This window comes from Anabrus simplex, chromosome 2 (assembly GCF_040414725.1).
Source record: "Anabrus simplex isolate iqAnaSimp1 chromosome 2, ASM4041472v1, whole genome shotgun sequence".
In the NCBI taxonomy this organism is placed as follows: domain Eukaryota; kingdom Metazoa; phylum Arthropoda; class Insecta; order Orthoptera; family Tettigoniidae; genus Anabrus; species Anabrus simplex.
Window position 1 is genome coordinate 355,803,440 of NC_090266.1, and position 27,907 is coordinate 355,831,346.

The 27,907-nt window shown below is 38.8% G+C and overlaps 1 protein-coding gene across 1 annotated transcript in view; it reads left to right on the forward strand.

The window, feature by feature from the left end:
• Nucleotides 1–27,907, forward strand: part of fzr (fizzy-related) — a 378,342-nt gene that overhangs the window by 327,881 nt on the left and 22,554 nt on the right. Inside the window, exon 10 of the mRNA XM_067139092.2 lies at nucleotides 2,567–2,764. Within this exon, the coding sequence (XP_066995193.1) occupies nucleotides 2,567–2,764 (198 nt within the window). The remainder of the gene's footprint in view (nucleotides 1–2,566; nucleotides 2,765–27,907) is intronic.

The window sequence follows — 27,907 nt, forward strand, 5'->3', positions numbered from 1 at the left end:
GTCAAAGAATGAGGCTGATGTGCCAGGCGGCCTTGCTTTTATAACCAGGTTAGCGTAACCACGCCACTTGATCGCGTGCAGAATACGCGCGCCCGCGGCTCGAAGTTTTCCCGCACAACGCACGTCAAGTACCTTATTTAACGAATGCATTTATGATTGCAGCCCTAATGTATATCAAAATAAAGCAGAAATTATGCAGGTTGCAATTCTTGTATCAAATTCAATGCAACTCTTCCGTAACCAAAGAGATTAATTTAATTCTTTCTTCCTTCCGAAGGTAAGTTTTGCCGGGATCCGGGAAGCGTCCCCAATCTTCATTAAGAGGCTTGGCTTGGGACATAACTCCCTTTAATGAGGTTCTGGAGATTTCTCATAATGACGCTCCAGCTCTCTTCACACAAGAACGCTTCTTCTGGCCTCTTTTATGAAATATACTATAAGACAATGACTTCGTGGGTGGTCTTATGTAATCCCAATATCCAATACTAAAATCTATACTATTGGTCCATGAACAGTATGGTTCAATACCGATACAGAAATACCATCCATTTCAAATTCTGAACAATGTACAGACAAAACTCTTATTTTATATATATAGATGGAAGATGAAAAAAAAGTTAAATGAATGCAGTCACAAGAATGTGAAGCCAGAATTGAAGATAAAATATGCCTACTTGAAACCAGGAGAAATTGTGTGTAATTTTGTTGTTGTGCTGCATTTCTTTTTTTTACATGATTACCCACATTGTGTGTTCATTAGTAATTTTAATAGTAATACTTTCATTATTTATGTATTATTTATGTATTAACATTTATCATTTTCTGACGATTATTATTAAATTGTATGTACTTTACTGTTCAAAATGTTGTATTTCCTATTTGAGTAATAAATGTTGTGTACAGGCGTGTGTTGGACAGCTAGTGGGAGTGGAGGAGGCTGTTAAAAATTGCACAAATGCAAACTTTTTATCAGGGAAATACAATATTTTCGTCAGGGAAATTAGTTTGACTTTCTGGATGGGAACCCTGTTCTAGTGTATGGGACCCTCACCAGGATTACTTGATTCAAAAATTGGAGAAAATCCAAGAAAAGCAGCTCGATTTTTTTTTTGGGTGATTTCTGACAAAAGAGTAGTTACAAAAATGTTGCAAAATTTGGACTGGGAAGACTTGGGAGAAAGGAGACGAACTGCTCAATTAAGTGGTATGTTCTGAGCTGTCGATAGAGAAATGGCGTGGAATGACATTAGTAGACAAGTTTAGGTGGTGTCTTTAAAAGTAGGAAAGATCACAGTATGAAGGTAAAGTTGGAATTGAAGGGGACAAATTGGGCAAATATTTGTTTATAGGAAGGGGAGTTAGGGATTGGAATAACTTACCAAGGGTAATGTTCAATAAATTTCCAGTTTCTTTGCAATCATTTAAGAAAAGTCTAGGAAAACAACAGATAGGGAATCTGCCACCTGGGCGACTGCCCTAAATGCAGATCTTGATTGATTGATTGATTGATTGATTGATTGATTGATTGATTGATTGATTGATTGATTGATTGAAGTAGGTGTCCAGATACTTTTCATCAATTGATGTATTTACAATATATTTTATTGGGAAATGTTTTCAAAAAAATTATTAATAGTGCTGAGTGTGTCTGTTGTAACTGCCATACATTGGTTATAATTTAGTAGCAGTAGTAGTAGTAGTAGTAGTAGTAGTCGTCTTTATATCAAATTACCTATGAAAATAAGTATTATGTTTTAAAATACAACTAGAGATGCTGCCTTTCAGTAGTAAATTAATTACCTCATTGGAGTGCTTTCAGTTGTTTGAAAATGTCTTTTCCCTGCAACTGACTTTTAGGATAAGGTATTTCTAACCCTCTTGTTGGTTAGGAAAACAAAGTATCTGATGTGTTGCTGAGAAGGTTGGCTAGGTGATATGGGTCGTATAGGTAGCTCACAGATCATAGATCACAGCTGCTACCTTCCCAGTCAAAACTGTTTTCAGTCTCAACATCACTGGAAATCTATGTATTAGTTAGTGCAACATTAAACTACTAGCAAAAAAAATTAAAAATCATCCCAGGAATCGGTTGCTGGTAACAGTTTTTCCCAAATACATGAAAGCACTCCAGTGAGGTAAATCATTGAAAATGTAATTCATTATAGGGAAAAAGTTTCATAACATGCTGTGGTAACAAGTACAGTGCATCTTAGGTTAATACTAATGAAGTAGAGTTGTGTATGTCTGGTGATGCATTCTCTCTGATGTATCATCTGAAAGGATATATACTCATACTTTCAAATATTTTTACACCATACTAAGGCAGTACTATAAGTTTTCTTTAACAGACAGCTCGTGAAATGTTGAGCATTTATGATTTGAATCATTATCACCCAACTACCCTTTCATATTGTTCATTATTTTATTATTTCTTGCACAGGTCATCAGGGAATGAAGTGTGCCAACTTCTCATTCTTTCTACTTCCCTCTCATGTTTACTTCTGAGAAAATATTGTTTTTACAGTTTACATTTCCTATTGTTATCCAAGTCACAAATTGGTTTCAGGTCAGTACCCACGGTTATTCGCAAAACCAAATCCTAGTGTGGAAATACCCTAGTCTCACTCAAGTAGCAAAACTAACAGGCCATTCTTACAGAGTTTTGTATCTGGCTATGTCTCCTGATGGTGAAGCAATTGTTACTGGTGCTGGAGATGAAACATTACGCTTCTGGAATGTTTTCAGTAAAGCACGGTCACAGAAGGTAAGATATTTTAATAGATTTATGGTATAAGAAGATTGAAGGGCTGCAGAGTAACTAATAATCATACCAGCCGTAATAGAATTTTAGACAAAAACAGTTGCTTTAATTTCATGGTTGGTGCAGATGTCAGGCTCTAGCTCTGCACTTCCCAATCCCACTCCTCCTGCTTACTACTACAACGTGAAACGTTTGCCAGGCCAAACATTACTGGCCTGTGTCCGGGAACCTGCTGGCATGTGCATCAGTGTTATCAGACAGGTACACATTCAATATGGTCCCCGCACCGCTCATCACCCCTCTCCCACTGCTGCGCTCCCAAGGTCAAGTGCACAGCTAGATGTTGACATCTGTATTTTAGGTTGTTTTTACTGTATGAGATTCCTTAGAAGGCCTATTACTTTTGTTTGAGATTCCATTTGCAAAATGGTACTTGATAATGTACAAATTACGGATCCCTAATTTATTTCTTTTTTAAATTTCAAAGTATTAGATCAGCTAGAACACATTAGGTGTATGAAATATAGTAATGGATGGTATTTATTGTTTCAAGGGAAATAAATGATGATAATAATAATAATAATAATAATAATAATAATAATAATAATATTTCATTCATTCATTATTTGAATTATTATGAATGAATGAATGAATGAATGAATGAATGAATGTTATTTGCTTTACGTCCCGCTAACTACTTCTTTTACGGTTTTCGGAGACGCCAAGGTGCCGGAATTTAGTCCCGTAGGAGTTCTTTTACGTCAAAAATGATGCTGGTTTTTTCAGTAATATCATTAATGTTATGATTGGGGTTAGCGTATTGGTCTAAAGAAATGTAGAAATCTTCGGTTATGTTGAGCAGTGGGCCCTTGGAATTTATGTTTAGCATCGTCATGTCGTTATTGATGTTTGTGAAACTATGCTTGGATTCTTCTATATGTTGGCCTATTGATCAGAAATGGTTATGTTTTACTGCATTTATATGTTCATTGTAGCGGATGGTGAAGTTTCTGCCTGTACGTCCTATGTAACTTGTGTCACAGTTGTTACATTTGATACGGTAGACACCTGATTGGTTGTGTTTATTGTTATTATTGACTGTTTTAGTGTTATGTATAATGTTGGTACTATTGTGTGTGGTTTTCAATGCTATTTTCATGTTGTGCTTCTTGAAAATATTAGTTATAGTATATATATGGGTGTTGTTAAAGGTAAATAGGGCATAGTCTTTTTTGGGTTTGGTTGTTTTTGCTAATTTAGTTTTAGGTTGTGATTTTATTTTGTGAATGATTTTGTTGACCATTTCTTTGCTGTATCCGTTATGTTTAGCTATGTCGTGGATTAACTTCAATTCATTGTTTTGGTCTTCTGTTGTTATTGGGATGTTAAAAGCTCTATAAATCATACTATAATAGGCTGCTCTTTTTTGTGTATTGGGATGAATGGAGTCATTTTTTATGGTATTTGAGGTGTGTGTGGGTTTCCTGTAGATCTTGTAAGATAAGTGGTTGTCGTGTCTGGTTATTGTTAAGTCTAGGTAATTTAGTGTACGGTTATTTTCGGTTTCTTTGGTGAATTTAATTTGGGGATCTAGAGTGTTAAGTTTGTCTAGTATAGCTTGTGCGTCAGTGGACCTATTATCTAAAATTACGAAGATATCGTCAACAAATCTGCACCAAAAATATATATTATCTATTTCTTTGATTGACGTGTGTTCTAAGTAATCTATATATATTTCTGCTAATATTTTTGACAAAGCCATTCCAGCATTAAAGAATGATTACCTCAAAATAGTAAACACACGCTCCGACAAACCAACGAAGCACAAGCCCGACCCCGCCCCTACTTCCCCAACGGCCACTCCTTCTTCCCCTCCACCTACATCCCTCTCCACAGCTAATATGAGCCCCAGACGCACTCGCAGTAGAACACAACAAGCCTTCAAACACATCGGCACAAGACTTCCACAACAACTAAAGTAAGTACTCTTTCCATACACACACCAGGCATTCCTTCATATACACACCACCGGCATACTTATATTACCTTATCTTTACAGACTACAACCACAAACGTAGACGAGAGAGGTGTTGCCACCAACTACTTCTAATTCAAACTCAAGACCTGCTGTTTACTATATTAAAACTTACCAGAGCACATCACAAGTTGGAATATATAACACAATATAAAAAATTTCTTCATGACAAAGGTCCATATCAACATGACGCATACCAGCTTCAGAACTTTCTCGAAGATCACCATACACAGCTAAAATCAACATAACATAAAAGCAAAGGAACTACACAGAAGATAGAAGAATGGAACCTATGTAACATGAACTAAAAATTTTTAACAAGTGTCTACCTATACTTACCAAATTTTAATGTGTTAAAACTTTTTAAATGTTTTATATTATGACCCGTATGTTTTAATATGTCCTACATACTCATGTTCTAACTTATTGTAACTTTTTACCTTGACTACTGATATTTTAATTACATGCTACTGTATACATTTCCATCCCCCATTAGACATCCGGATGTCTAATACAATAACAACTTGTGAATTGTTTAATGGCTGGAAACAAATCATGTACTAGCTGATGATGGCCGTTAAAGAGCCGAAACCGGTACTAGTTTAATCTATTTAAAATAAATTGTGTATTGATTGGTGGAAAAACACTTTTCTTATCTATACTTTGAATCTGTCAATACGGAAAATGAAATTTATAAATAAGAATACCTGCTGGCCAATGCTAAGCCGGCACACTGCCTGCCTCCTGCCACAACTCTGCACCACCTCCCCTTCCCCCTTCTATTGGTTCGCCTCCGCATATTTCCCTTCTCCCCGCACATTTCCCTTCTCCTTGCGCCTGCCCGTCTGCTTAGCTGTTGGACGGGACCAGCGCTATACTTTGCTTCTTTTCGTACTATAATTATTGAAATCCTTTAAATAATGTTCCTTTTCACACATAATGATAATAAATAACCTGAACAAATATACCCATATTTTATTCAAAGTTTATACTTTCATTCCTGTTGTTTTACCAGTTCCTACATTAGCTGTTTTAATTTTTACGTATGTAACTGCCATTGTACCCAGAAGACTGTAGTGTGGTACTTTAATATCGGTACATGTTGAATACATAGACCTTCATCAGCAATAACGCATAAGTACTGGTAAAGTAAGACAAGTCTGCTTGTGATTGCTGTATATCTACTGCATATATAAATGCACATCTTTTTTTATATTTCAAGGTTTTTCTTATTATGTCAAACTTTACTACATTCCATGTTGTTCTCGTATCAAAGTTGTCTATGCATTAAATTGGTTTATATTCGGAAACCATTGCTGTAATTGAAATGTGTTGTTTCTGTCACTGCAAAACATAAATAAATCGTTCAGTACAAGCATAAATAAAAACATTCTGCCTATATTCCTTATACCAGAGTATGCAATACGGAAAATACCAGTAGTGTCAAACTCTGAATTTATAATTGTTGTTGTTCGCGATTTCTTTATGACACAACTGATAGCGTTCACGAAGTGGGGGGGGATCATAACAAGAGGGTCTGGTACATGTAATTTCTTTAAATAAAAAGATATTTAACGTTGTTTAAAAGTGGATGATTTATTTCATGGTGGGTGATTTAATTGAATTAATTTCATATGTATGCACTACCGACAGCTTTAAGGCGGTTGTAGAAGTAAATAATCATTTAAGCGTTGGTCGGATGCGGTACCCCATCCCACGTTTGACCACGCCCGATGGTGCTTAACTCGGGGTTGTACCCTAGAATGTGACAACTCACCAGAATTAACAGGAATTAAAGTATAAAATTTGAATGAAATATGGGTTGTCGTGACGCTGGTTTTTCACGACTGGCGTTCTACTTAATCAGATTGCTCCCCCGGGCGGTGAGGGAGATGTATACCATGGGTCTGGATGAACCACTACGTGTGAAGGAATCTGAAGTCCTCCGCTTCCGTTAATTACCATTTAATGCCTTGAACTAGATGCTATTTACACTATGTACATGTGTACACTCAATCCTGACATGATAGTTTATTCGATGACTTGGCGTGGTCAACTCTGTAGCTTTCCTAACTGACTTCTACTAAGTCTCAAACTTGGAAATATTATTATTACTACTACTACGGCGATAACACTGCACCGACTGACAGAGATTCGGCCTACAACTGCCCGGTTGATCTCCTCCAAAGACCCTGATTAGGGTGTGCCTCCCTGTTTTATACTTTCTCTCGGTCACGCCCAAGCTTCTCAAAGGGAGTAGAAATTCTCCACTACGTGAGAACTGAGTTCCACCAATCTGAGGGCCAAAACCCCCATGTTCGTTCAACGTGACTCGTAACTTCTAGAAGACGATCTACGCCGTTGTCTTCACAGATGGGTGCGGTACACACCGCCTACGTGTTGACCAGGCCATGTCACCTTATTGCACAATTAAGCTGCGCATTTCCAGACTCAATACTTTTCCCCTATTCTAAAATCTTATGAGTTCTGACATGTATTTTACATCAAATTCTCCTCTAATATTATGCACACTGATTGTGTCAATTATCACTATACATAGGTGTAAATATATACATATATTCTCCCATTAATACCTGGTCATGCCTCAGTGACACCATTCCTCCTACGTTCTTGACCACAGGTTCGATCCTCGGAAGAAGTGGTTGTCCTGAGCTTGAGCCTGGGATGGACACAACATGGTATATTAGTTTAGGTTATGTATTATCATTACATGTAAAAAGAAATGTAATTTAAAGGATTTCAATAATTATAGTACGAAAAGAAGCAAAGTATAGCGCCGGTCCCTTCCATTGGCTAAGCAGACGGGCAGGCGCGGGGAGAAGGGAAACGTGTGGCGGCGAACCAATAGAACGGGGGAGGGTAGGAGGTGTGACAGGAAGCGGGCAGTGTGCCGGCTTCGCATTGGCCAGCAGGTATTCATACCTGTTTGCGCGGAACTTGAAATGTTGCAACTTTTAGGCCCCTTAGTTAATGCTCTAATGAATGTCGGCACCCAAAATTGATACTGACATCTGTTTTACTTGTATCTCAATGTGTTTTCCAAGTTTCATCGCGATCGGAGACAATCATTGCCGATGTTCCCTCGTTAGTGCCTATTTTCATAACTTCCAAAGGCAAATATACACACATATTGTGGTTCATATCCTGCAGCATGGAGACGGCAGAGCCACGTAGTAGACCCCACCACTAGACAGGAGAAATGCAGATGAATGTGATGATGGATTTTAACTTTTTCTGTCTAGTAAAATGCTAAAAACTTACAATGACCGACCTGTCATGCATGTGAATGTAAGGATTAAATGCAGCTTGGATGAAGTTACAAATGACAAGTATCGCTGTTGATTGTGGGTGAAAGGTCACCTCAAATCAACGATCTGTTGCACTGTTCATCGTACTTACGCTTACCATTAGGCATTTGGCTGGTGAGCGAGTAGGCTTCCTCCGCTCCAACAATATACAATAAGAAGAGCAAATACTAGCCACGAATTCAAGGACGGGGCCGATGACCTTTGATGTTAGGCCCCTTAAAACAACAAGCATCATCAGAATTCAAGGACATGATGGGAGGTTTGATCTGTTATGTCGAATTCCAACCCAACACCAACTGAACACGATTCCATCCGACCAGATATAATCAATTATGCATTTAGATCTTAAGAAGTCTAATAATTCAATGGTATATCAGTTGATTCTAGGTAGTGTTCTAACAACAAGGCAAAGATTTTAACTTTGGTAGTATATCAGTTGGGCCAATGACCTTCTATGTTAGGCACCTTAAAAGAACAAGCATCACCAGCAAGCATCAGTATATCAGTTAACTTTTTAATACCCTTAAATTGGGGTACAGCAGTAAACATAAACAGAACAAACAATAGCAAGAAACATTTTATCATTATCCGATTTTTCGTTGGAACCATCTGACATTTTAATACGCATTTTAAAGTGTTGCATAACATGAGAGAGAGAGAGAGAGAGTGTGTGTGTGTGTTTTTTTTATATGAGGTTATATATTGACCCTGTTTTAAGTATAGCTGAATGATGTTAGATCGTAAGATATGAGGAATCTTGCTTTATGAGGTAGAAATTGCTGATGAAGGGAGTTGAAGCTCCCGAAACATGTACGAGTGAAATAATTGTACAAAATTGGGAACTTGATAATATATTGACAGGGCAGGCCAAACCATCACCCGTAGTATGTATGTATATATATATATATATATATGTGTTCTGGCCGTAGACTGTTAAATGGAAGAACGTTTAAAGCATAGAATATTTCTTTGGTAGCCTAATTGTTATGGATATTTTGACTCCTTGGTGATGTTGAGACTAGATTTATTAAACAGAAAGAATATTTTTTCTTGTTAATTTCATTAAAAATATGTCATTATCTCAACACATTTTTGAAGTCCAATGAGTTCTTAAAGATGTTCAGCAGAATTGTTAACCTCAGCGCTGTGGTAAATGTCAGAGATGTATCAAAATTTATCTTACGGTATCTTGAATCAGCTTATTTCTGAAACTAATTCCTCCATTAATGACGAAAGATTTTCGTTGTCTGCTGGATAATGATAATTTCTCTGTAGTTAAGAAAGATCCTATTAACACTATACACAGAAAATTAAAACATATTCTCAATAATTCTCAGTTTCTTTTCAATGGGAAAGAAATCTCTGAACTAATTAATATGAACCCTAAATTATGTACAGCTCCTACTTAAACTACATAAATTAAACACGTCTATTAGACCAATCTTTCACTTCAGAAATAGTCCCACTTGTATAACTGCTCAATTCATTTAAAAAATTTATAATTTTTTTTCACAGCCAAAACTTCAATTAAGAACTCCATAGAATTTTTTAAAAGGAATTAAGTTTTAAAATTTACATCCCAACTAGTCTATTCATTCCTATGACATCACGAATATGTATTCAAATGTTCTCATTAAGGACTCTATTAATTTAATCAACAATCTAAATAAGTATTGTTAACTTAGTAAAATAGAAATGAACAATTTTTAAATATATTGAATTTTTATAACAGTTTTTTTCATCTTCAACAGTATCATTTACAAACAGACTGGCATACCAGTGGGTTCACCTGCTTAAGGTATATTTTACTTGGATAATTTGAGGAAAACTAAAATCTATATATGTATAAAGTAACATGTCCTGACCTGACCTGACCTGACCTGATCTGACCGACTGACAGACTGATCATTGCCGAGCCAAAACTACTGGACATATTGAAATGAAATTTTGAGGATACATTTATAGTACAATGTAGGTGCTCGCTAAGGGAGGATTTTTGGATATTCCGTCGCTAAGTGGGTGAAAAGGGGGCTGAAATTTTAAAATGAGTGTATCTAAATCTCAAAACTTTTAAAGTTTAGAGATGTAAGAATTGGTATTTAGAATCTCCTTTAAAAATAAAGAAACACATATTTTTTGTTTTTGAAAATCCCAATTGGAAGGGTGAAAAAGGGGTTGAATGAATTTAATGAGGATACTTATATCTCAGAAACAGAAGATATTACAGACCTGAGAAGTGGTATTTGGGATCTCCTTTGAAAATAAAGAAACATGCTTTTTTTGAAAATCCAGTTAATGGGGGTTAAACAGGAGTGACAAATTGGGGTGAATTTTTAGAAAGACAAAATCTATAGTATATCTCAGAAATGTAAAATGTTACAGATGTAAAAATTGGTATTTGGAATCTCCTGTAAAAGTAAAGAAACATAGGTGATTTGTTTCTGGAAACTCCACTTAAGGGGAACTGAAAAGGGGGGTTAGATTTTAAAATGAGCATTTCTACAGTATATCTCAAAAACTTAACATGTTACCGAAGTGGAAATAATATTTTCATCTCTATTCAAAATAAAGAAACGTATTTTTTGTTTTCTTAAAAAACACTTGGGTGGAGGCATAAAAGTGACTGATAATGGGGTTGAATTCTATTAATTAGGATACTGATATCTCAAAAGTTGAAAATGTTACATACGTGAAATTTGGTATTTGGAATCTCCTTTAAAAATAAAAATAACGTAGTTTTTATTTTCGGAAATCCACCTAAAGGGGGGAGGAAATTGAAAAAAGTAATTTAATTATTTGTATGATGATACTATTACCTCAAAAACGAAAGATTTTGCAGACGTGAAAATTGTTATTTGGATTCTGCTTTGAAATTAAAGGACCACGTATTCTTCGAAAATCCAATGAAGGGGGGAGTTGAAAGAATTGAAGAATTAATTGAATTAATTGTATGAGGACACTTACATCTAATAAAAACTAAAGTTGTTACAGATGTGAAAATTGGTATTTGGATCTCCTTTAAAAAGAAAGAAAAAAGCGTTTTTAGGAGAAAATCATCTTGGGGAGGCGGGGGTGAAAAGGAGTTGAATTCCTTTTATGAGACCACATATCTCATAAACTGAAGATGTTAGAGTCATGATAATTGGTGTTTTGAAGATCATTTACTATTAAAGAAACAAGTATTTTTTGCCGGAAAATTCACATAAGGAGGGGGGGGGGTGAAAGGAAGTTAAATAAGTGAATTCCTTTTATGGGGATACTTATATCTCAGAACTGACGGTAACAGACGTGAACATTGGTATTTGGAATATCCTTTAAACCTAAAGATACACGCCTTCTTTTTTATGGGGGGGAATCAACTTAACGGCGTTGGGGTGAAAAAGGAGTTGAGACCAATTTATTTCACTGTTCATAATGTACTTATTCTGATCATAAACCGATCATTTTTTATCTTTCCTGGGTTCGTTTTCAAGAGCCATCTTTTCCATTGGAGGACTTAAAGTTAGATTAGATTAAATTCTTCTGGCATATAAATAAAAATTTAAACACTTTTGAAATAAACAATAGGAATGATATTGACCGTGTAATTGTTCAGGTCTATAATAAGGTCAGTAATGCACGGAAGTATATCATTCGTGTCGCCAGAAATCTCGCGCACCTGCCTACGTGCGACGATGGTTCTGGTCACATTGTCAGCAATGACAATGGCAGCAGATGTAATTTACCGCCAAGTAGCGGACTTGCATCTTGCTGTGGGGTCCAGAACATCAATAATAATTGTTACGGAGTTATCCGTGGTAGTTCGAGGTGAAAGAAGGTGCTGGGATGAAAAGGTCTCAACTTACGAAATTAAATTAAATTTAAAATTTAACAAAGGTTATATTTTCTTTTCGAGATCAAGAAATAACAAGTACAACAGGAACCCAGTATATATCAACAAGTTAAGAATGTACAATTACAGTTTATTAATGGATTTTGGGCTTCGAGCCCCAGATTCACAATCCCTGAGCAATGAGCCCAACTTTACTTATACACAAGGTTCAACAAAGGGGCAGAAAACCCCAATCATGCCAAGGAGCATTTGCTCCCAATTACCCAGTAAAGCCTGCTTGAGGCACACAGAAAATAACCATTTAAGAAAGAGCAACCCGCTCTCAAAGTTCAAGCCAATTCAAAGGCCACTCCAAACTCCACTTTCAAGCTGCCCTACGGGCACACCAGAACAGGGGTAATGATACCCAACCTACTGAGGCCTATTCAATAAAGAAACAGGACAATTACATGGCCCCAAAATACCAACTAGAGTGGAGGCGTAACTTGCACTCCTAATACACGTTTTTTAAGAACCTATTTGGCTCTAGGCCGCTTATGCAAGGGCTAATCCCATACTACGGAGGTGACACGATAGGAAAACATTATTACATTATGAAACGAAGAGAAACGGTTATGAAAACGTAGTCACCTCAAAAACAATATGAGAGGGAGCTCGAGAGGGTTAGGCACTCTCTATCCTGATTTGTAGTTAAAGAGACGGAATATTATACCAAGTGTCTTTTACATTTTAAAGGAAAGTTACATGATAAAAGTTTCGAACCTGCCCCGAGGGTTAAACTGCTGAGCTAGCAAACAAAGAAGTTATTAAAAGGCCATTACCTGATGGATGAACTGCCGCCTGAAGAAAGGGGCGCTTCCCGCCCCCTGCTATATAATCACACTAGGAAAGATGTTACTGAAGTGGCCCCGAGACCAGAAAATCAGCAGTTTATATATCCTCGTGGAAGATTCGAGACGTTTCATGAATGATTACAACCCGCCCACAAAATTTTATTGGATAACAGCAAAAACTAATACACCAGACGAAGAAGAAACACCTTGTTGATGGAAAATTAATTACAGAAATTCCTGATTGGCTACATTCAAAACAGACGGAAAGAAAGGATTAATATTGCCAACTCCCAAACCACAGAACAAAATTTAGCAAAAACAAAACTTATGAATGTTAAATTTCTTCCGGACAGTTCATTCCTCTACACCAGAGAGCGTTATCAGTTTTGGTAGAGACATCTGTTGGAGAATGTTCAAAGTTCTAGCTATGGAGCAGACAAACATGAATTGAAATTGACATAGTTCAGAACACTTCAAAATTTACAGTAGAGACATCTTCTGAGAAACTTTAGAATTAATATGGTTGTTAAAGTTCAGGCTTCCTCCAGTAGAGGAGTTTCAACTGGCGCAATGTTTGAATTAGCGGCGCGGAGGTGTACCGCCCGGTACAGACCTCCCCCCCCCCAAAGGTCCCTTCAAGGGGTAACACAGAAGAACACCAAATTTTGTTTTAAAACAAGGTCCAAGTTATGATGTTGATATAGAAATTAATTGCAGAAGGATTTACAAACAAGTTTTCTTAAATTGATTGGATCCAGTTTCAAAATTCTTTGTAGTAGCTTTTGATGTAATGTCTTTATGCTTGTAGTAGTTGAATTCAGAAGGACAAACTTTTAATTCTTGAAAGGAAAAAAAAATTTCTAAGTCCACCAAATGTTGCAGTTGAATCCAAAAATGTAGTAATAGTAGAAATTTAATCTCCATGTAGCTGATTAAGTACATTCAATGTTGATTAAGTTTGACGGCCAGACCAGCCGCCGCTGCTTGTGTTCAGAGGAGGCCGCTCGGACCCCTCAAGTACCCTGAGATACCGCTCGCCCGCACCATGAGTTGTGCTGAAGCACGCCGCACCCGCGGCGAATGTTTACAGACCGCAGGCAAGTTGCAGGAGGTGCGCCGCACATCAGCCTTGGCTCGGAGGAGGGCTCCGGCTCGCCGTACACTGGTTGACCTCACTGAAGTAGATCGGGCCCATGCTCCACTCCAGTAGCGGCAACGGTGCTGCGCGGCTGCGGCGGCACTGAAACATTAAGATCTCGGCGGCAGAAATTGTTGGAGCATAATGATTTTCGGGTACAGTACTTGTGGTGGAGCTGAGGAGCCAGCGGCGTGGAAATATTTATTTCATTTTAATTAGCCACTTGTGTTGTTGAGCAGGAGATGGGAGCGTGATAATGGCCATGGCAAGGACGGGATAGCAGTTTAGCTGGTCGGGGCAGGTTGTACAATGAACATTAGGAAACAAAGAACATAATTCCAAGGGCAGAAGGCCTCAAACTGAAACCAAAATATAACCTTCAGATTTCTTTCCAAATGTAAAAAAAAAAAACCACGAGCTAAGTTAGTGCGGAAATTACACAGGTTTCACCTGGGACAGGTGAACCCTAAATATCCTCTCGGTGGCTGGATTGCTTAATAACAACGTAACCGGCGTAAGAAAATCTAGGATTATGTACGGCCCATGAAATCTGGGGGCAAGCTTGCCCGCGGGAACAAAATTTTTGACCATCACCTGGTCACCTACCTTCAAATTGGTGGGTCTCCGTCCACGATCATATCTTTCCCTAACCTTTTCATGAGACCCTTTAGGATTGGCTTTAGCCTTCTTCCAAAGATCTTCAATATTATCTGGATCTATTGTCTCAGGTAGAATTTCACTCAGAGACCAAAGGTTAGAGAGCGGCGTGTTAGGAATAAACTTGAACATCAACGAAGCTGGAGTAAACCTATGAGATTCATGAACCGCCGAATTCAAAGCAAAAGCTAACCAATGCAGGGACGTGTCCCACCTAGAATGATCTTCATGATGATAGGCAATCAGCGCCGACCTCAGATTACGATTGACCCGTTCAGCCAGAGATGGTTGCGGATAATAAGCAGAAGTAGTTACATGAGATATGGACAAGTCAAAACAGAATTTACGAAATAGATTAGATGTGAACGCCTTAGCATTGTCAGACACAATATATTGACACGGACCAAAAGAAGCAAAGATCGAATTTAAACAAGTAATGGTGGACTGAGCGGTAGCCAGCTTAGTCGGAAATAACCAAGAAAATCTTGTAAAACCATCTACACATACAAGGATAAACTTGTTGGCATTCTCCTTTGACTGGGGGAAGGGTCCTATGTAATCGATGTAGAGACGTTCCATGGGGCGCGATCCTTGCTGAGAAGATAATAGACCTACCTTGGTGGACATGGTGGGTTTACTAAGCCAACATGATTTACAAGATTTTACCAATTCACGGATTTCTCCGTCCATACCCTTCCAGATGAACATTTCACGAATCTTTTCTCGGGTTTTGAAGATGCCTAAATGCCCCCCACCAATGGGGTCTCATGGTAGTACTTGAAGATCATTGGTACAAGAACAGCTGGAACTACAACTTTCATTTTTTGATCATGCCTCGACGGGCAACATAAAACACCATTCCTCAATACATAAGGGGCGACATGTTCCCCCGAAGAAAGGGTTTCCATGATCGGAGCCAGCGTCGGATCTTCACGTTGATATTTTTCAATATCCCTAAAGAGCATGGGAGCATCTGTTAAGATGGCATTAACCTCAGATAGTATGGACACGGGAGGTGAAGAACTATCATCCAGATCAGGAGTCTCTACATCATTAGAAAACATACGGCTTAGTCCGTCAGCAACCACATTTTCAGAACCTCTGATATGCCTAACATCAAATTGGAAGGCCGAAATTCGGATGGCCCACCGGGCTATACGACCAGTATGACGCGGCCTACCTAAGACCCAACTTAAGGCTTGGTTATCGGTCTCCAAGTCAAATCTGACATGTTCCAGATAGAGACGGAACTTTTCTAAAGCAAATAAGACTGCCAAACCTTCGAGCTCATAGATGGAATATTTGGCTTCTTGAGCCGATAGAGTCCTAGATGCATAGGCGATGGTTCGCCTGCCTAGTTCAGTCTCTTGAAGAAGGACTGCAGCTACCGCCGCCGACGACGAGTCGGTTTGGACGATGAATTTCTTGGAGAAATCGGGCATGGCCAGGACAGGGGCATTACACAGAGCTAATTTAAGATCTTCAAAAGCGGCTTGTTGAGAAGGTCCCCACTCAAATTTGACGCCTTTCCTACGAAGTTTCAAGGGCGCCGCTCTATTGGCGAAATTTGGAATAAATTTCCTGAAGAAATTCACCATACCAATGAACCTAGCAATACCTTTGATGTCCTTGGGAGGCTTGAAAACACGGATGGCCTGTGTTCTAGACTGATCGACTGCGACACCATCGGGCGACACAATATGCCCTAGGAATGACATGGAGCGCTTAGCGAAGGCAACCTTGGACAACTTCACAGTTAACCCAGCCTTACGAAGGCGATTGAGAACTTCTCGCAGATGATCTAGGTGTTCTTCGAAGGTCTCTGAAAATACGACGACATCATCAAGATAGTGGTACAAGTACTCAAACTTGATGTCGGAGAAGACCCTGTCTAACAGTCTAGTGAGTACAGCTGCTACCGTGGGGAGCCCGAAAGGCACGCGGTTGTATTCATACAAATTCCAATCCGTGGCGAACGCTGTAAGATGTTTGGATTCCTCTGCTAACGGTATCTGATTATACGCCTGGTTAAGATCTAAGATGGTGAAGAACTTAGCTTTACGAAACCAAGAAAAACACGAGTGAAGGTCTGGAAGGGGCACAGATTGTAACACCACCTTCCGATTGAGAGCCCTATAATCAATCACAGGCCTGAAGCCACCTTGGGGTTTCAGGACTAGAAAAATAGGCGAAGAATACGCCGACTTAGGGGGCCGAATAATGCCGGCCTTCAGCATCTGATCAATGATTTCTTTCAGCGCCTTCATTTTAGGTGGAGATAGCCTATAAGGTGGAAAACGGACAGGAATCAAATCCGTAACCTCAATCTTGTATTCAATAAGGTCAGTAACACCAAGAGTATCCGAGAACACTTCTGGAAACGACTGACACAGCTTACGAATACTATCAGCCTGCTCCTCAGGTAGATGTCTAAGGTCTAACAACATCTCATCCTGGGTAGGCGGAACAGATGAACATGATACAGAATTACATTTCAATAAGGGGATTTTACAATTAGAAGAAAATTTGAACGTGCACGACTTACTCTGAAGATCGAGCACCAGACCAGTGTGAGACATGAAGTCTGCTCCCAATATAATGGGGCAAGACAAGTGCTTAGCCACTAACAGTTTAATTTTCCAAGTAAATTTAGAAATACGAATTTTGACATTTAAGGAGCCTAAGATTTCTAAAGGAGAAGAATTAGCCGAAACATATTGAACCGAAGACGAGCAATAGGCAGGAAGTTTACAAACAGATTTCAATTTCGAATACCATTCGGCCGAGATAATGGAACAAACACTGCCAGAATCTAAAAGAGCAGTCACAGGTTCATTATTTAATTCAATTTTGAGAAAAGGCACAGGTGCGGGGGTATCCGCCGCAATCCTAAGACATTCTTGGGACCTCCAAAAGATAAATTTGAAGCCAGAGTTTTCCCTGAAATTTTGACATGATTACTTGGGGCTGAGCCTCGAGAAGAAGGGTTCGCCGACTCAGCCGAAGCCCCTAGTCACTTATGATTGTTGGTGGAGGTTGCACCCGAAGTTGAGCAAGAGGGGGTGCTGTTAGTATTAGGGCAGTTCTTGGCAATATGGGAGAACGCGCCGCATTTAAAGCAGCCTTGGGATAAACCTGCTCCATTATTAGTCCTACTAGATTTGATCAATGGACATTTATTGCGAAGATGGTCGGGCGACCCGCAAGCGTAACATTTACGGGGTGTGATGGGTCGGCGAGGTGGAGGCCGAAAACTACTAGAGGATGGAGGGGGTTCTTTCGCGACACGCAAGGTGTCGGCGTATCTGACTCCTTCGGCTGAGACAGCCATAGCCTCTAACTCAGCGAACGTTTGCGGACGCGACGCAAAACACAAGTATGATCTGTAAGGTGGTGAAATTCCTTCCACAATAGCCTGAACAATCTGCTCTTCAGGGAAGTGAAGAGCAAACACCCTGGTATAGAATTTGATGTCTTGTATGAAGTCTGCCAGGTTTTCATCAAGGCGCTGCACTCAATAGTAGTACTTCTGAATTAGAGATGACCTAGCTCGAGCCGAAATAAAATTAGCTAACAGATGGGCCGGGAAGTCTTCTATGGATGACTGTTCAGCAATTGCCCCAACTATCTTGTCTGAGAGAACCCCTATGGCATATGGATATATAATCTGAAGGATTTGCGAAGCAGAGAGGGAAAACACTAGAGCATGATCCTGGAATTCGACCAAGAATCTCAAAAAAGAAATTACATCACTGGTAGAGTTGACCGAAAACTTAGAAATACCCCTAAGTAACATGGCTAATGGATGAGGCAAACTACTGAACCCAGGTGACATAGTAAGTACTTGCCTAGGGGGTGACGGAGGCTCGGAGGGAGCATTATTCAAAAAGAAAGGCGGAACAGAGGGCCGACGATCAGGGCCGGATTCTAAATGGGCAGGAGTCTTTTGAGCAACTGCAGATGTGCCATTTTCTTCCCCTTTGGAAGAAGTTTCCTCACTGACAGTGTTTACCGCCATGGAGTCGTTACCCCCGATAACATTTGACCGACAGTACTGGACAATTTAGAAATATTTTCAATGAGGGCACCAGCCTCTTTTCCCTGAATGTCATTCAGCTTTAAAGACAATAAATCATTGAGCCTATTGTAAAAATGGAATAGTCGAGCTTGTACCCGTTTGAGTTGGTTAGGGGATGGATTCCCTTCTTCAAAAAAACTCACTACAGATGCTAGCTCAGTAGTATTGTCATTGATCGTGGAGAGAGCATCGTCAATTTCTTTCTCTCCCAACGTTGGGGTGGTAGTAGGCAAATCAAGGGAATCTTTAAGTTTATTGGCATCCAACGCAACCGTGCCTCCAGATTGAACGTTTCTAAGAGATAGTTCATAAATTAATTCCTCTTTACGCAAATAGAAAGGATGAAGAACCTCGCGAGGGCCGGACATGATGACAGAAAAAGTTTGAAAAAGGAAAAATCAAAAATTCCAGCAACTGAGAAAATTGTTAGAGTTCGAAAGCAAAGCAATGTTTAGCCGTCAAAAGGGGCTAAATTGAGACCCATTCAACCACGCTCTGCTACCACTTGTTACGGAGTTATCCGTGGTAGTTCGAGGTGAAAGAAGGTGCTGGGATGAAAAGGTCTCAACTTACGAAATTAAATTAAATTTAAAATTTAACAAAGGTTATATTTTCTTTTCGAGATCAAGAAATAACAAGTACAACAGGAACCCAGTATATATCAACAAGTTAAGAATGTACAATTACAGTTTATTAATGGATTTTGGGCTTCGAGCCCCAGATTCACAATCCCTGAGCAATGAGCCCAACTTTACTTATACACAAGGTTCAACAAAGGGGCAGAAAACCCCAATCATGCCAAGGAGCATTTGCTCCCAATTACCCAGTAAAGCCTGCTTGAGGCACACAGAAAATACCATTTAAGAAAGAGCAACCCGCTCTCAAAGTTCAAGCCAATTCAAAGGCCACTCCAAACTCCACTTTCAAGCTGCCCTACGGGCACACCAGAACAGGGGTAATGATACCCAACCTACTGAGGCCTATTCAATAAAGAAACAGGACAATTACATGGCCCCAAAATACCAACTAGAGTGGAGGCGTAACTTGCACTCCTAATACACGTTTTTTAAGAACCTATTTGGCTCTAGGCTGCTTATGCAAGGGCTAATCCCATACTACGGAGGTGACACGATAGGAAAACATTATTACATTATGAAACGAAGAGAAACGGTTATGAAAACGTAGTCACCTCAAAAACAATATGAGAGGGAGCTCGAGAGGGTTAGGCACTCTCTATCCTGATTTGTAGTTAAAGAGACGGAATATTATACCAAGTGTCTTTTACATTTTAAAGGAAAGTTACATGATAAAAGTTTCGAACCTGCCCCGAGGGTTAAACTGCTGAGCTAGCAAACAAAGAAGTTATTAAAAGGCCATTACCTGATGGATGAACTGCCGCCTGAAGAAAGGGGCGCTTCCCGCCCCCTGCTATATAATTACACTAGGAAAGATGTTACTGAAGTGGCCCCGAGACCAGAAAATCAGCAGTTTATATATCCTCGTGGAAGATTCGAGACGTTTCATGAATGATTACAACCCGCCCACAAAATTTTATTGGATAACAGCAAAAACTAATACACCAGACGAAGAAGAAACACCTTGTTGATGGAAAATTAATTACAGAAATTCCTGATTGGCTACATTCAAAACAGACGGAAAGAAAGGATTAATATTGCCAACTCCCAAACCACAGAACAGCAAAAACAAAACTTATGAATGTTAAATTTCTTCCGGACAGTTCATTCCTCTACACCAGAGAGCGTTATCAGTTTTGGTAGACACATCTGTTAGAGAATGTTCAAAGTTCTAGCTATGGAGCAGACAAACACGAATCGAAATTGACATAGTTCAGAACACTTCAAAATTTACAGTAGAGACATCTTCTGAGAAACTTTAGAATTAACATGGTTGTTAAAGTTCAGGCTTCCTCCAGTAGAGGAGTTTCAACTGACACAATGTTTGAATTAGCGTCACGGAGGTGTACCGCCCGGTACAATAATAATTATTATTATCTGGACCATCGTCAAAATGCGCGGACCCTGCTGGAAACGGTTCCTGGCCGGGTAATGACTATGATTGCAGTCTGGCCGCGGGTTCAGTACCGCCAAGGCTCCCAAGACGACACCATGCCGGATCTCCTCAAGGATTTGATCCATATTAAAAATGCTTATAGGAAAAGATGGCAAAGATTTAGGGACCCAACTGATCGGGTGGAATACCTGGACCTAGCCCGGGAAGTACGAAATAGATTGCTGGAAAGAAAGATTGAACATGGGAGGAACTTTGCCTTAATCTCTCAGAAAAGGAGTCAGATCACAAATTTTGGTGGATTCTCTCAGAAAACTAGTCAGATCGCAAATTTTGGTGGATTATATATAAAAAGTTAAGCATTCAATTACAATTTTCATTATAATACCGTTGTGAAGCACGGGTATCTTGCTAGTAGTTAATAAACCCAAAGGAATTGATTTTTGGACAAGATATGGTGACGAGATATTTACTATAATAGATCATCAAGTAGCTGGCTATGACAGTTTACTTCGTTATTCAGATTCCTTAGATCCGCATATTAAATTCACTTTCGAATCTAAAGTAAACAGTTCCCTTAATTATTTAGATCTAACAATACCAGGAGTAATAACCATTTCTCTTACGATATTTTTAGGAAACTGACCTGCGCTTCAAACACAATGAGACAGGGTTCTCAACACCCAGGTGTCCATAAAAAAAGGCATTTTTTCACAGTAATGAAATGGCGTATGGCATTTAGTGCCAGGCGTGTCCGAGGAACAAGTTCGGCTCACCAGATGCAGGTCTTTTTGATTTGACCTCCGTAGGCGACCTGCGCGTCGTGATGAGGATGAAATGATGATGAAGACAACACATACACCCAGCCCCCGTGCCAGCGAAATTAACCAATTATGGTTAAAATTCCTGACCCTGCCGCAAATCGAACCCAGGACCCCTGTGACCAAAATCCAGCAGCACGCTAACCATTTAGCCATGGAGCCGGACTCTTTCACAGTATAATTCATAGAGTATTGAATATACCATTATCTGCCAGCAATTTAAAAAAAAAATTAACATTTACAACTTAGCCTTCATCAATGGCTATAACATAAATTATTATCAATAAAATACTAAACAAACTAAGATTCTCACATTTCCTTATAATAACAATAATATTGTTTTGTCAATAACATTTTCAAAAAATTAAACTTCTACTTCATTTTCAAAACTAATAATAACAATTCTAAATTATTTTTAACACCACCACCAACGACAATAAATATTTGGATTCAGGTATTTAACAACTCAAGTGCACATATTGCAATTCCAGGTAGAAAGGAGTTTTCACATACGTTATCCTGAACACTTAAATGCCAAGAAACACAATAGAGTTTTGGCTGTGAATGAACACATGCTTAGTTTTAGTCATAGTTTCACTTCTATCAATTAAGATTATCAATACTCTACAAAGTGCAAAAAGTAAGTTAATGAACATATATTTTTTTTATTAGATAAAAGAAATAATTCCAGTAGAAATCTAAACAAAATTCCTGAAAGCACCAATATCTTTTTCGAGGAATTGGTCATTGTAGGTAAAAATAACCACTAACGAGTACATTACTTAGCAGAGTGTGGATCCTCCCACTTCTCTCCGTCCTTTGCCTTGCTAGTTCCCCTCAAACCAGCAACACACTTGCTTAGCAGTCACTTAGATCAGTTAACATCGAGCGAGCCATTCCAATGGGACATCAAGACAAAAATAGAGCAAGTCTTTATAATTTCTTTATCATCTTAATTTTTCACTAACACCCCGCCCTTTTTACTCACATCAGTGTGTTTCAGTTTCTTTATAAACACCTTTGGAACTACACAATTATATATCAACAACAGCTCATTTCCATGTTGACACACAGCAATACCAGACTAGAGATATGATAATAAGCTTTTGGGCTTTTGCCGTATTAGAAAACAAGGTGAAATTCTTTACATTTCTCAGAGAACTTTGCTCCACGTCTTCAAGAAGGAAATCCCATCTGTTCATGAACAAGTCTTCTCTAATAATGAAGGTTTGAATTTAAAAATGCTTTACTGTTGATCTATAGTAAGTGGTACTCTCGTTCATCACTAGATGGCTCACAGTGCATTAGCCTTCCGATTGGGACGTGATGACACCATCTTAGCTCCAGTTAAGTTGTTTCTTGTTCCATCGTATGTGTATAACAGAGTAAACAGCAAGGTCATCAGATGAATCAGGGCTGAATGTAGTAGAAAAATAATGTGCAATGGAAGACTGACTGGATGGAGTAGAATAGAGCTTAACATGGAAAGAAAAGTGTGTAGCAGAAAAAGCAAGAAAAATAAATGTGGTGGTGGGGGCAAAAGGGTGTGCTACAAAGAAGATGAAGACACGGGATTGGAAAGAAATAAGAATACTACAGTAACAAGTTGTGAAAGTATGACCCGTGGCACATAATCCTAGACTGAACCATCTGGTGATGAGGAGAGCATGAATTTGGAAAACACTGAAACAAAATAACAATAAAGGACAGGGAAGAGAAGTACCTACATAAATCTTTAATGGCTGGCAAGCACATATTGCCTAATTGATAGCCAGTGCCCCTGTTGAAATTGTTAGGATTTTTACGTATTTCCACAGCTTCCCGTATAGTCCTAGACCTGTAGTGTTTAGTGTAGCTAAGAGTTCGAACATCTTGGAACATGACATCCTTGACCCATTGATAGGGCGTGCTCAGCTATTGCTGACTTGCCTGGCTGGTTGGGGTAGATATTTCGTTGGTGTTCCTTGATTTGAGTACCAGTGGACCAACATGTTTGACCAATGTATACCTTGCTGCAAGTACGGGGAATTTTATACACCCCAGTTTGTAATATTGGGGACAATTTGTCTGTGCTTTTACCTAAACTGTGAACAATTTTTGTGACGGTGCCAAACACGATTTTTATATTTTGCTTGCAGAGGACTTTGGCAGTTCAATCTGTTATATTGTGGATGCAAGGAAGGTAGGCATTTCCCTTTAATTCTTCATTCGGAGTTCACTTAGTCGTCCCCCTGGGATGCAGGGCTGTATGAATCTCTACATTGCTGTAACCATTACCCTTGAATATGAATTTGAATGTGTCCACCTCCTCCTAGATATTTGATGGCTCACAAATTTGTTTTGCCCTTGTGGTGAGTGTTGTGAGAATGCCCTTTTTTGTGCTGGATGGTGGTAAGAATCTGCAAGGAGGTAGTGATTTGTGTGGGTGGGCTTACAATAGACGGTGTACCCTAAGGAGCCATCTGGTTTCTTTGTTACTAGAACATTCCAGAAAAGAAGGCAACCTTCCGAATCCATCTCCTTAATGAATATAATTGAAGGATGCTGCTGATTTATATTGTTTAGAATAAGTTTTCTCAGGACCTTCTATCCAGACCACAAATGTATCGTCAATATACGTCCACCAGATTATCGGATTTGCGGGTGCCAAAGCAATAGCCTCCTCCTCAAAATGCTCCAAAAAGAAATTAGCCACTACTAGCAAAATGGACTTCCCATAGCCACACCATCTGTCTGTTTGTAAAATTGCCCATCCCACAAGAAATAGCTGGATGTCATAGCTTAGTAATGTCCTCAGGGAACAGATGCTCAATGAGAGACATGACAAAGTCAATCCGCTCTTTGGTGAACAAGGACTTCACATCAAAACTCGCCAGAGGTGCATTAATGAAATATAGTGTGTCCCTAACATATGATTCAGTACACCATGTATGTGACCAAAGAAATTTGCTCAGATATTTAACCAGAGCATATGTAGGAGAACCTATCGGACTAACAATTGGACTGAGGGGCGTATCATCTTTATGGATTTTTGGTAGTCTTATGTAATCTTTGTGGCACTGTGTTCGCCAAAGTCAGATGTTTAGCCACACCTCTTCAAATTGATGATGGCCTTAAGAGCTTCACAGTGGCATTGGGAACATGAGTGGTATGGTCATGTGAGCTCAGTCAGAGCCTGTTCACAGAATTGCCAAGGCCTTCTGCAGACACAATATAAAAACCGTATTTGGCACCATCACAAAAACTGCTCACAGTTTAGGTAAAAGCAAGAATGAATTGTCTGCACTATTACACCTTGGAGTGTACAAAATTCCCTGTGCTTGCAGCAAGGTATACATTGGCCGAATATGGCAGTCCATTGGTTCCGATACTCGTATCAAGGAATACCAGCGAAATAACTATCTCAACCAGCCAGAGATGTCGGCAATAACTGAGCGCACCCTATTGATGGATCACAATGTCGTGTTCCGAGATGTTCGGGCTCTTACCCACACTAAACAATACAGGTTTATGATCATACCGGAAGTTTTGGTAATATGTAAAAATCCTAACAATTTCAACATGGACACTGGCTATCAATTAAGCAACATATGGTTGTGAGCTATTAAGAATATACATAGGTAGTTCTCCTCCCTGTCCTTTCACTGTTGTTATTTCGTTTTGGTGTTTTCCAAATTCGTATTCTCCTCATCACCAGATGGTTCATTCTAGGCTTTGTTGTAGCGTGTCCTTTCCACCCTCACCACTTGCACCTGACTCACACTCATTTGTCGTGCTTATTCTGCTACACACTTCTTTTCCCATCTTAAGCTCTATTCTATTCTATCCTGTCAGTCTTTCGCTGCACTTTATTTTCTAACTTCATTTTTCATTTTATTTTTATTTATTTCTTCTATTATATTTGTCCCTGATTCGTCTGATGACCTGGCTGTTACTCCGCAATGCACATACGATGGAAGAAACATCTTCATTGTAGCTAAGATGGTGTTGTCACCTCCTACTTGGAAGGCTAGCCCACATTGAGCCATCTGATTACAAACAAGAGTACCACCACTAACTGGAAAACAACAGATAGGGAATCTGTCACCTGGGTGACTGCCCTAAATGCAGATCAGTAGTGATTGATTGGTTATAGACTAACGGTAAAGCATTCTTAAATTCAAACCGTCATTATTAGAGAAGTCTTGTTCATGAACAGGCAAGATTTCCTTCCAAAGACTTGGAGCAAAGTTCTCGGAGAAACTTAAAGAATTTGACCTTGTTTTCTGATATGCCAAAAGCCCAAAAGCTTATCATCATGTCTACAATATTACGGGCCGTGAATGCATCAATCTAAATACCAGACTAACTTCTCATTAAGTTTGTTGAACTGGATGACAAACAATACATTGTAATAAAAATTAAGAGTAAAATATTTCCACCTTTTCAATACAAAATCAAGTAATGTGGGTTTCATTATGGAAGAAACATTTATTGACCGGGCGAGTTGGCCGTGCGTGTAGAGGCGCTCGGCTGTGAGCTTGCATCCGGGAGATAGTAGGTTCGAATCCCACTATCGGCAGCCCTGAAAGTGGTTTTCCGTGGTTTCCCATTTTCACACCAGGCAAATGCTGGGGCTGTACCTTAATTAAGGCCACGGCCGCTTCCTTCCAACTCCTAGGCCTTTCCTATCCCATCGTCGCCATAAGACCTATCTGTGTCGGTGTGACGTAAAGCCCCTAGCACAACACACACAAACATTTATTGGAACTAGTTTCAACCTATTTTTTAAGGTCTTCATCAGCCAAGCCGAATCACGAGTTGCACAATGTATCTGATAGTTCATAGAAATTGTAAAAAGTCATGTAAACACACTGGTTTGACTCTATAAATGAGGACTTGGGTGCAATTACAGTGTAAGTAGATTTATGCTATTTTTAGAAACTGGCATGTAAAGTTTCAATTTATTGTACCTGAAGAATAAATTGGTAAATAAGGTTAAGTGTTCTTTCAATTGCTTTTCAAATGTAAGATGCAACACTGCTAGAGAATCTGATAATATATTGTGATTTTCTAGGACTGTATAATGAATTTAAATTCTTAAATATATGCTGTTGTTGCATAAAATACAGGAAAAATGTATAAATATATAGTTTCACTTAAATATGAAGAAGAGTAGGATCTGCTATGTGATGGAAATAGGTCAAGAAGGCAGATTAAATTAATGACTCACTACTGAATTTCTGTAAATGTATTTGTCACATACACTGGTACAGTCTCTAGTTTCAACCTATTTTTTAAGTTCTTCATCAGCCAAGCCGAATCACGAGTTGCACAATGTATCTGATAGTTCATAGAAATTGTAAAAAGTCATGTAAACACACTGGTTTGACTCTATAAATGAGGACTTGGGTGCAATTACAGTGTAAGTAGATTTACGCTATTTTTAGAAACTGGCATGTAAAGTTTCAATTTATTGTACCTGAAGAATAAATTGGTAAATAAGGTTAAGTGTTCTTTCAATTGCTTTTCAAATGTAAGATGCAACACTGCTAGAGAATCTGATAAAATATTGTGATTTTCTAGGATTGTATAATGAATTTAAATTCTTAAATATACGCTGTTGTTGCATAAAATACAGGAAAAATGTATAAATATATAGTTTCACTTAAATATGAAGAAGAGTAGGATCTGCTATGTGAAGGAAATAGGTCAAGAAGGCAGATTAAATTAATGACTCACTACTGAATTTCTATAAATGTATTTGTCACATACACTGGTACAGCCTGGCACAAAACTGTCAATAATCAGTGAACACAGGTAATGTTTTCAATTCCCTTTCTCAATATCAAATTAAAATATTAAGAATAGCACACGGCTATTTGCGTGTGCTTTGATGCCCTTGATTTTGTTAAGCTTCTGAAATTGAAACTATTTTGAACTTTGTACCCATGTCTGAATTATTCAGTATTGAAATTGGATTTGATATCGGCTTTGATTTTGGAATTTTCAGGATCCTGGGTTACAGATAAGGTGTATTCGTACCACTTAACGTATTCAGGTTTCAAGTACTTCATTAAAGACAGTACATCAGCTCTTTTCTGTGTCTTTACACCTGGTTTTATTACGTTAGTCAATTTTAGATCACTATAATTAAGAAGTTCAGCCTTCTTATTTATGTAAGTAAATGGCTGGAAATAGGAGGTATATGTCTGGGACGCTGAAACAATACCATTCTTGTAGTGAAGTTTTACATATTTCTGAATTGAAAATTTGTAACCTTTCGCTACAGGAACACTTAAAAGCAAAGGTTTGAGTGCTGATGCCCAGTCTTTTATTAAATTAGCTGTTATAGCTGTGTGAAATGGCTCTGGATACCTTCTACATTCTTTTGTTACGCTGATGTACTCCTCAAC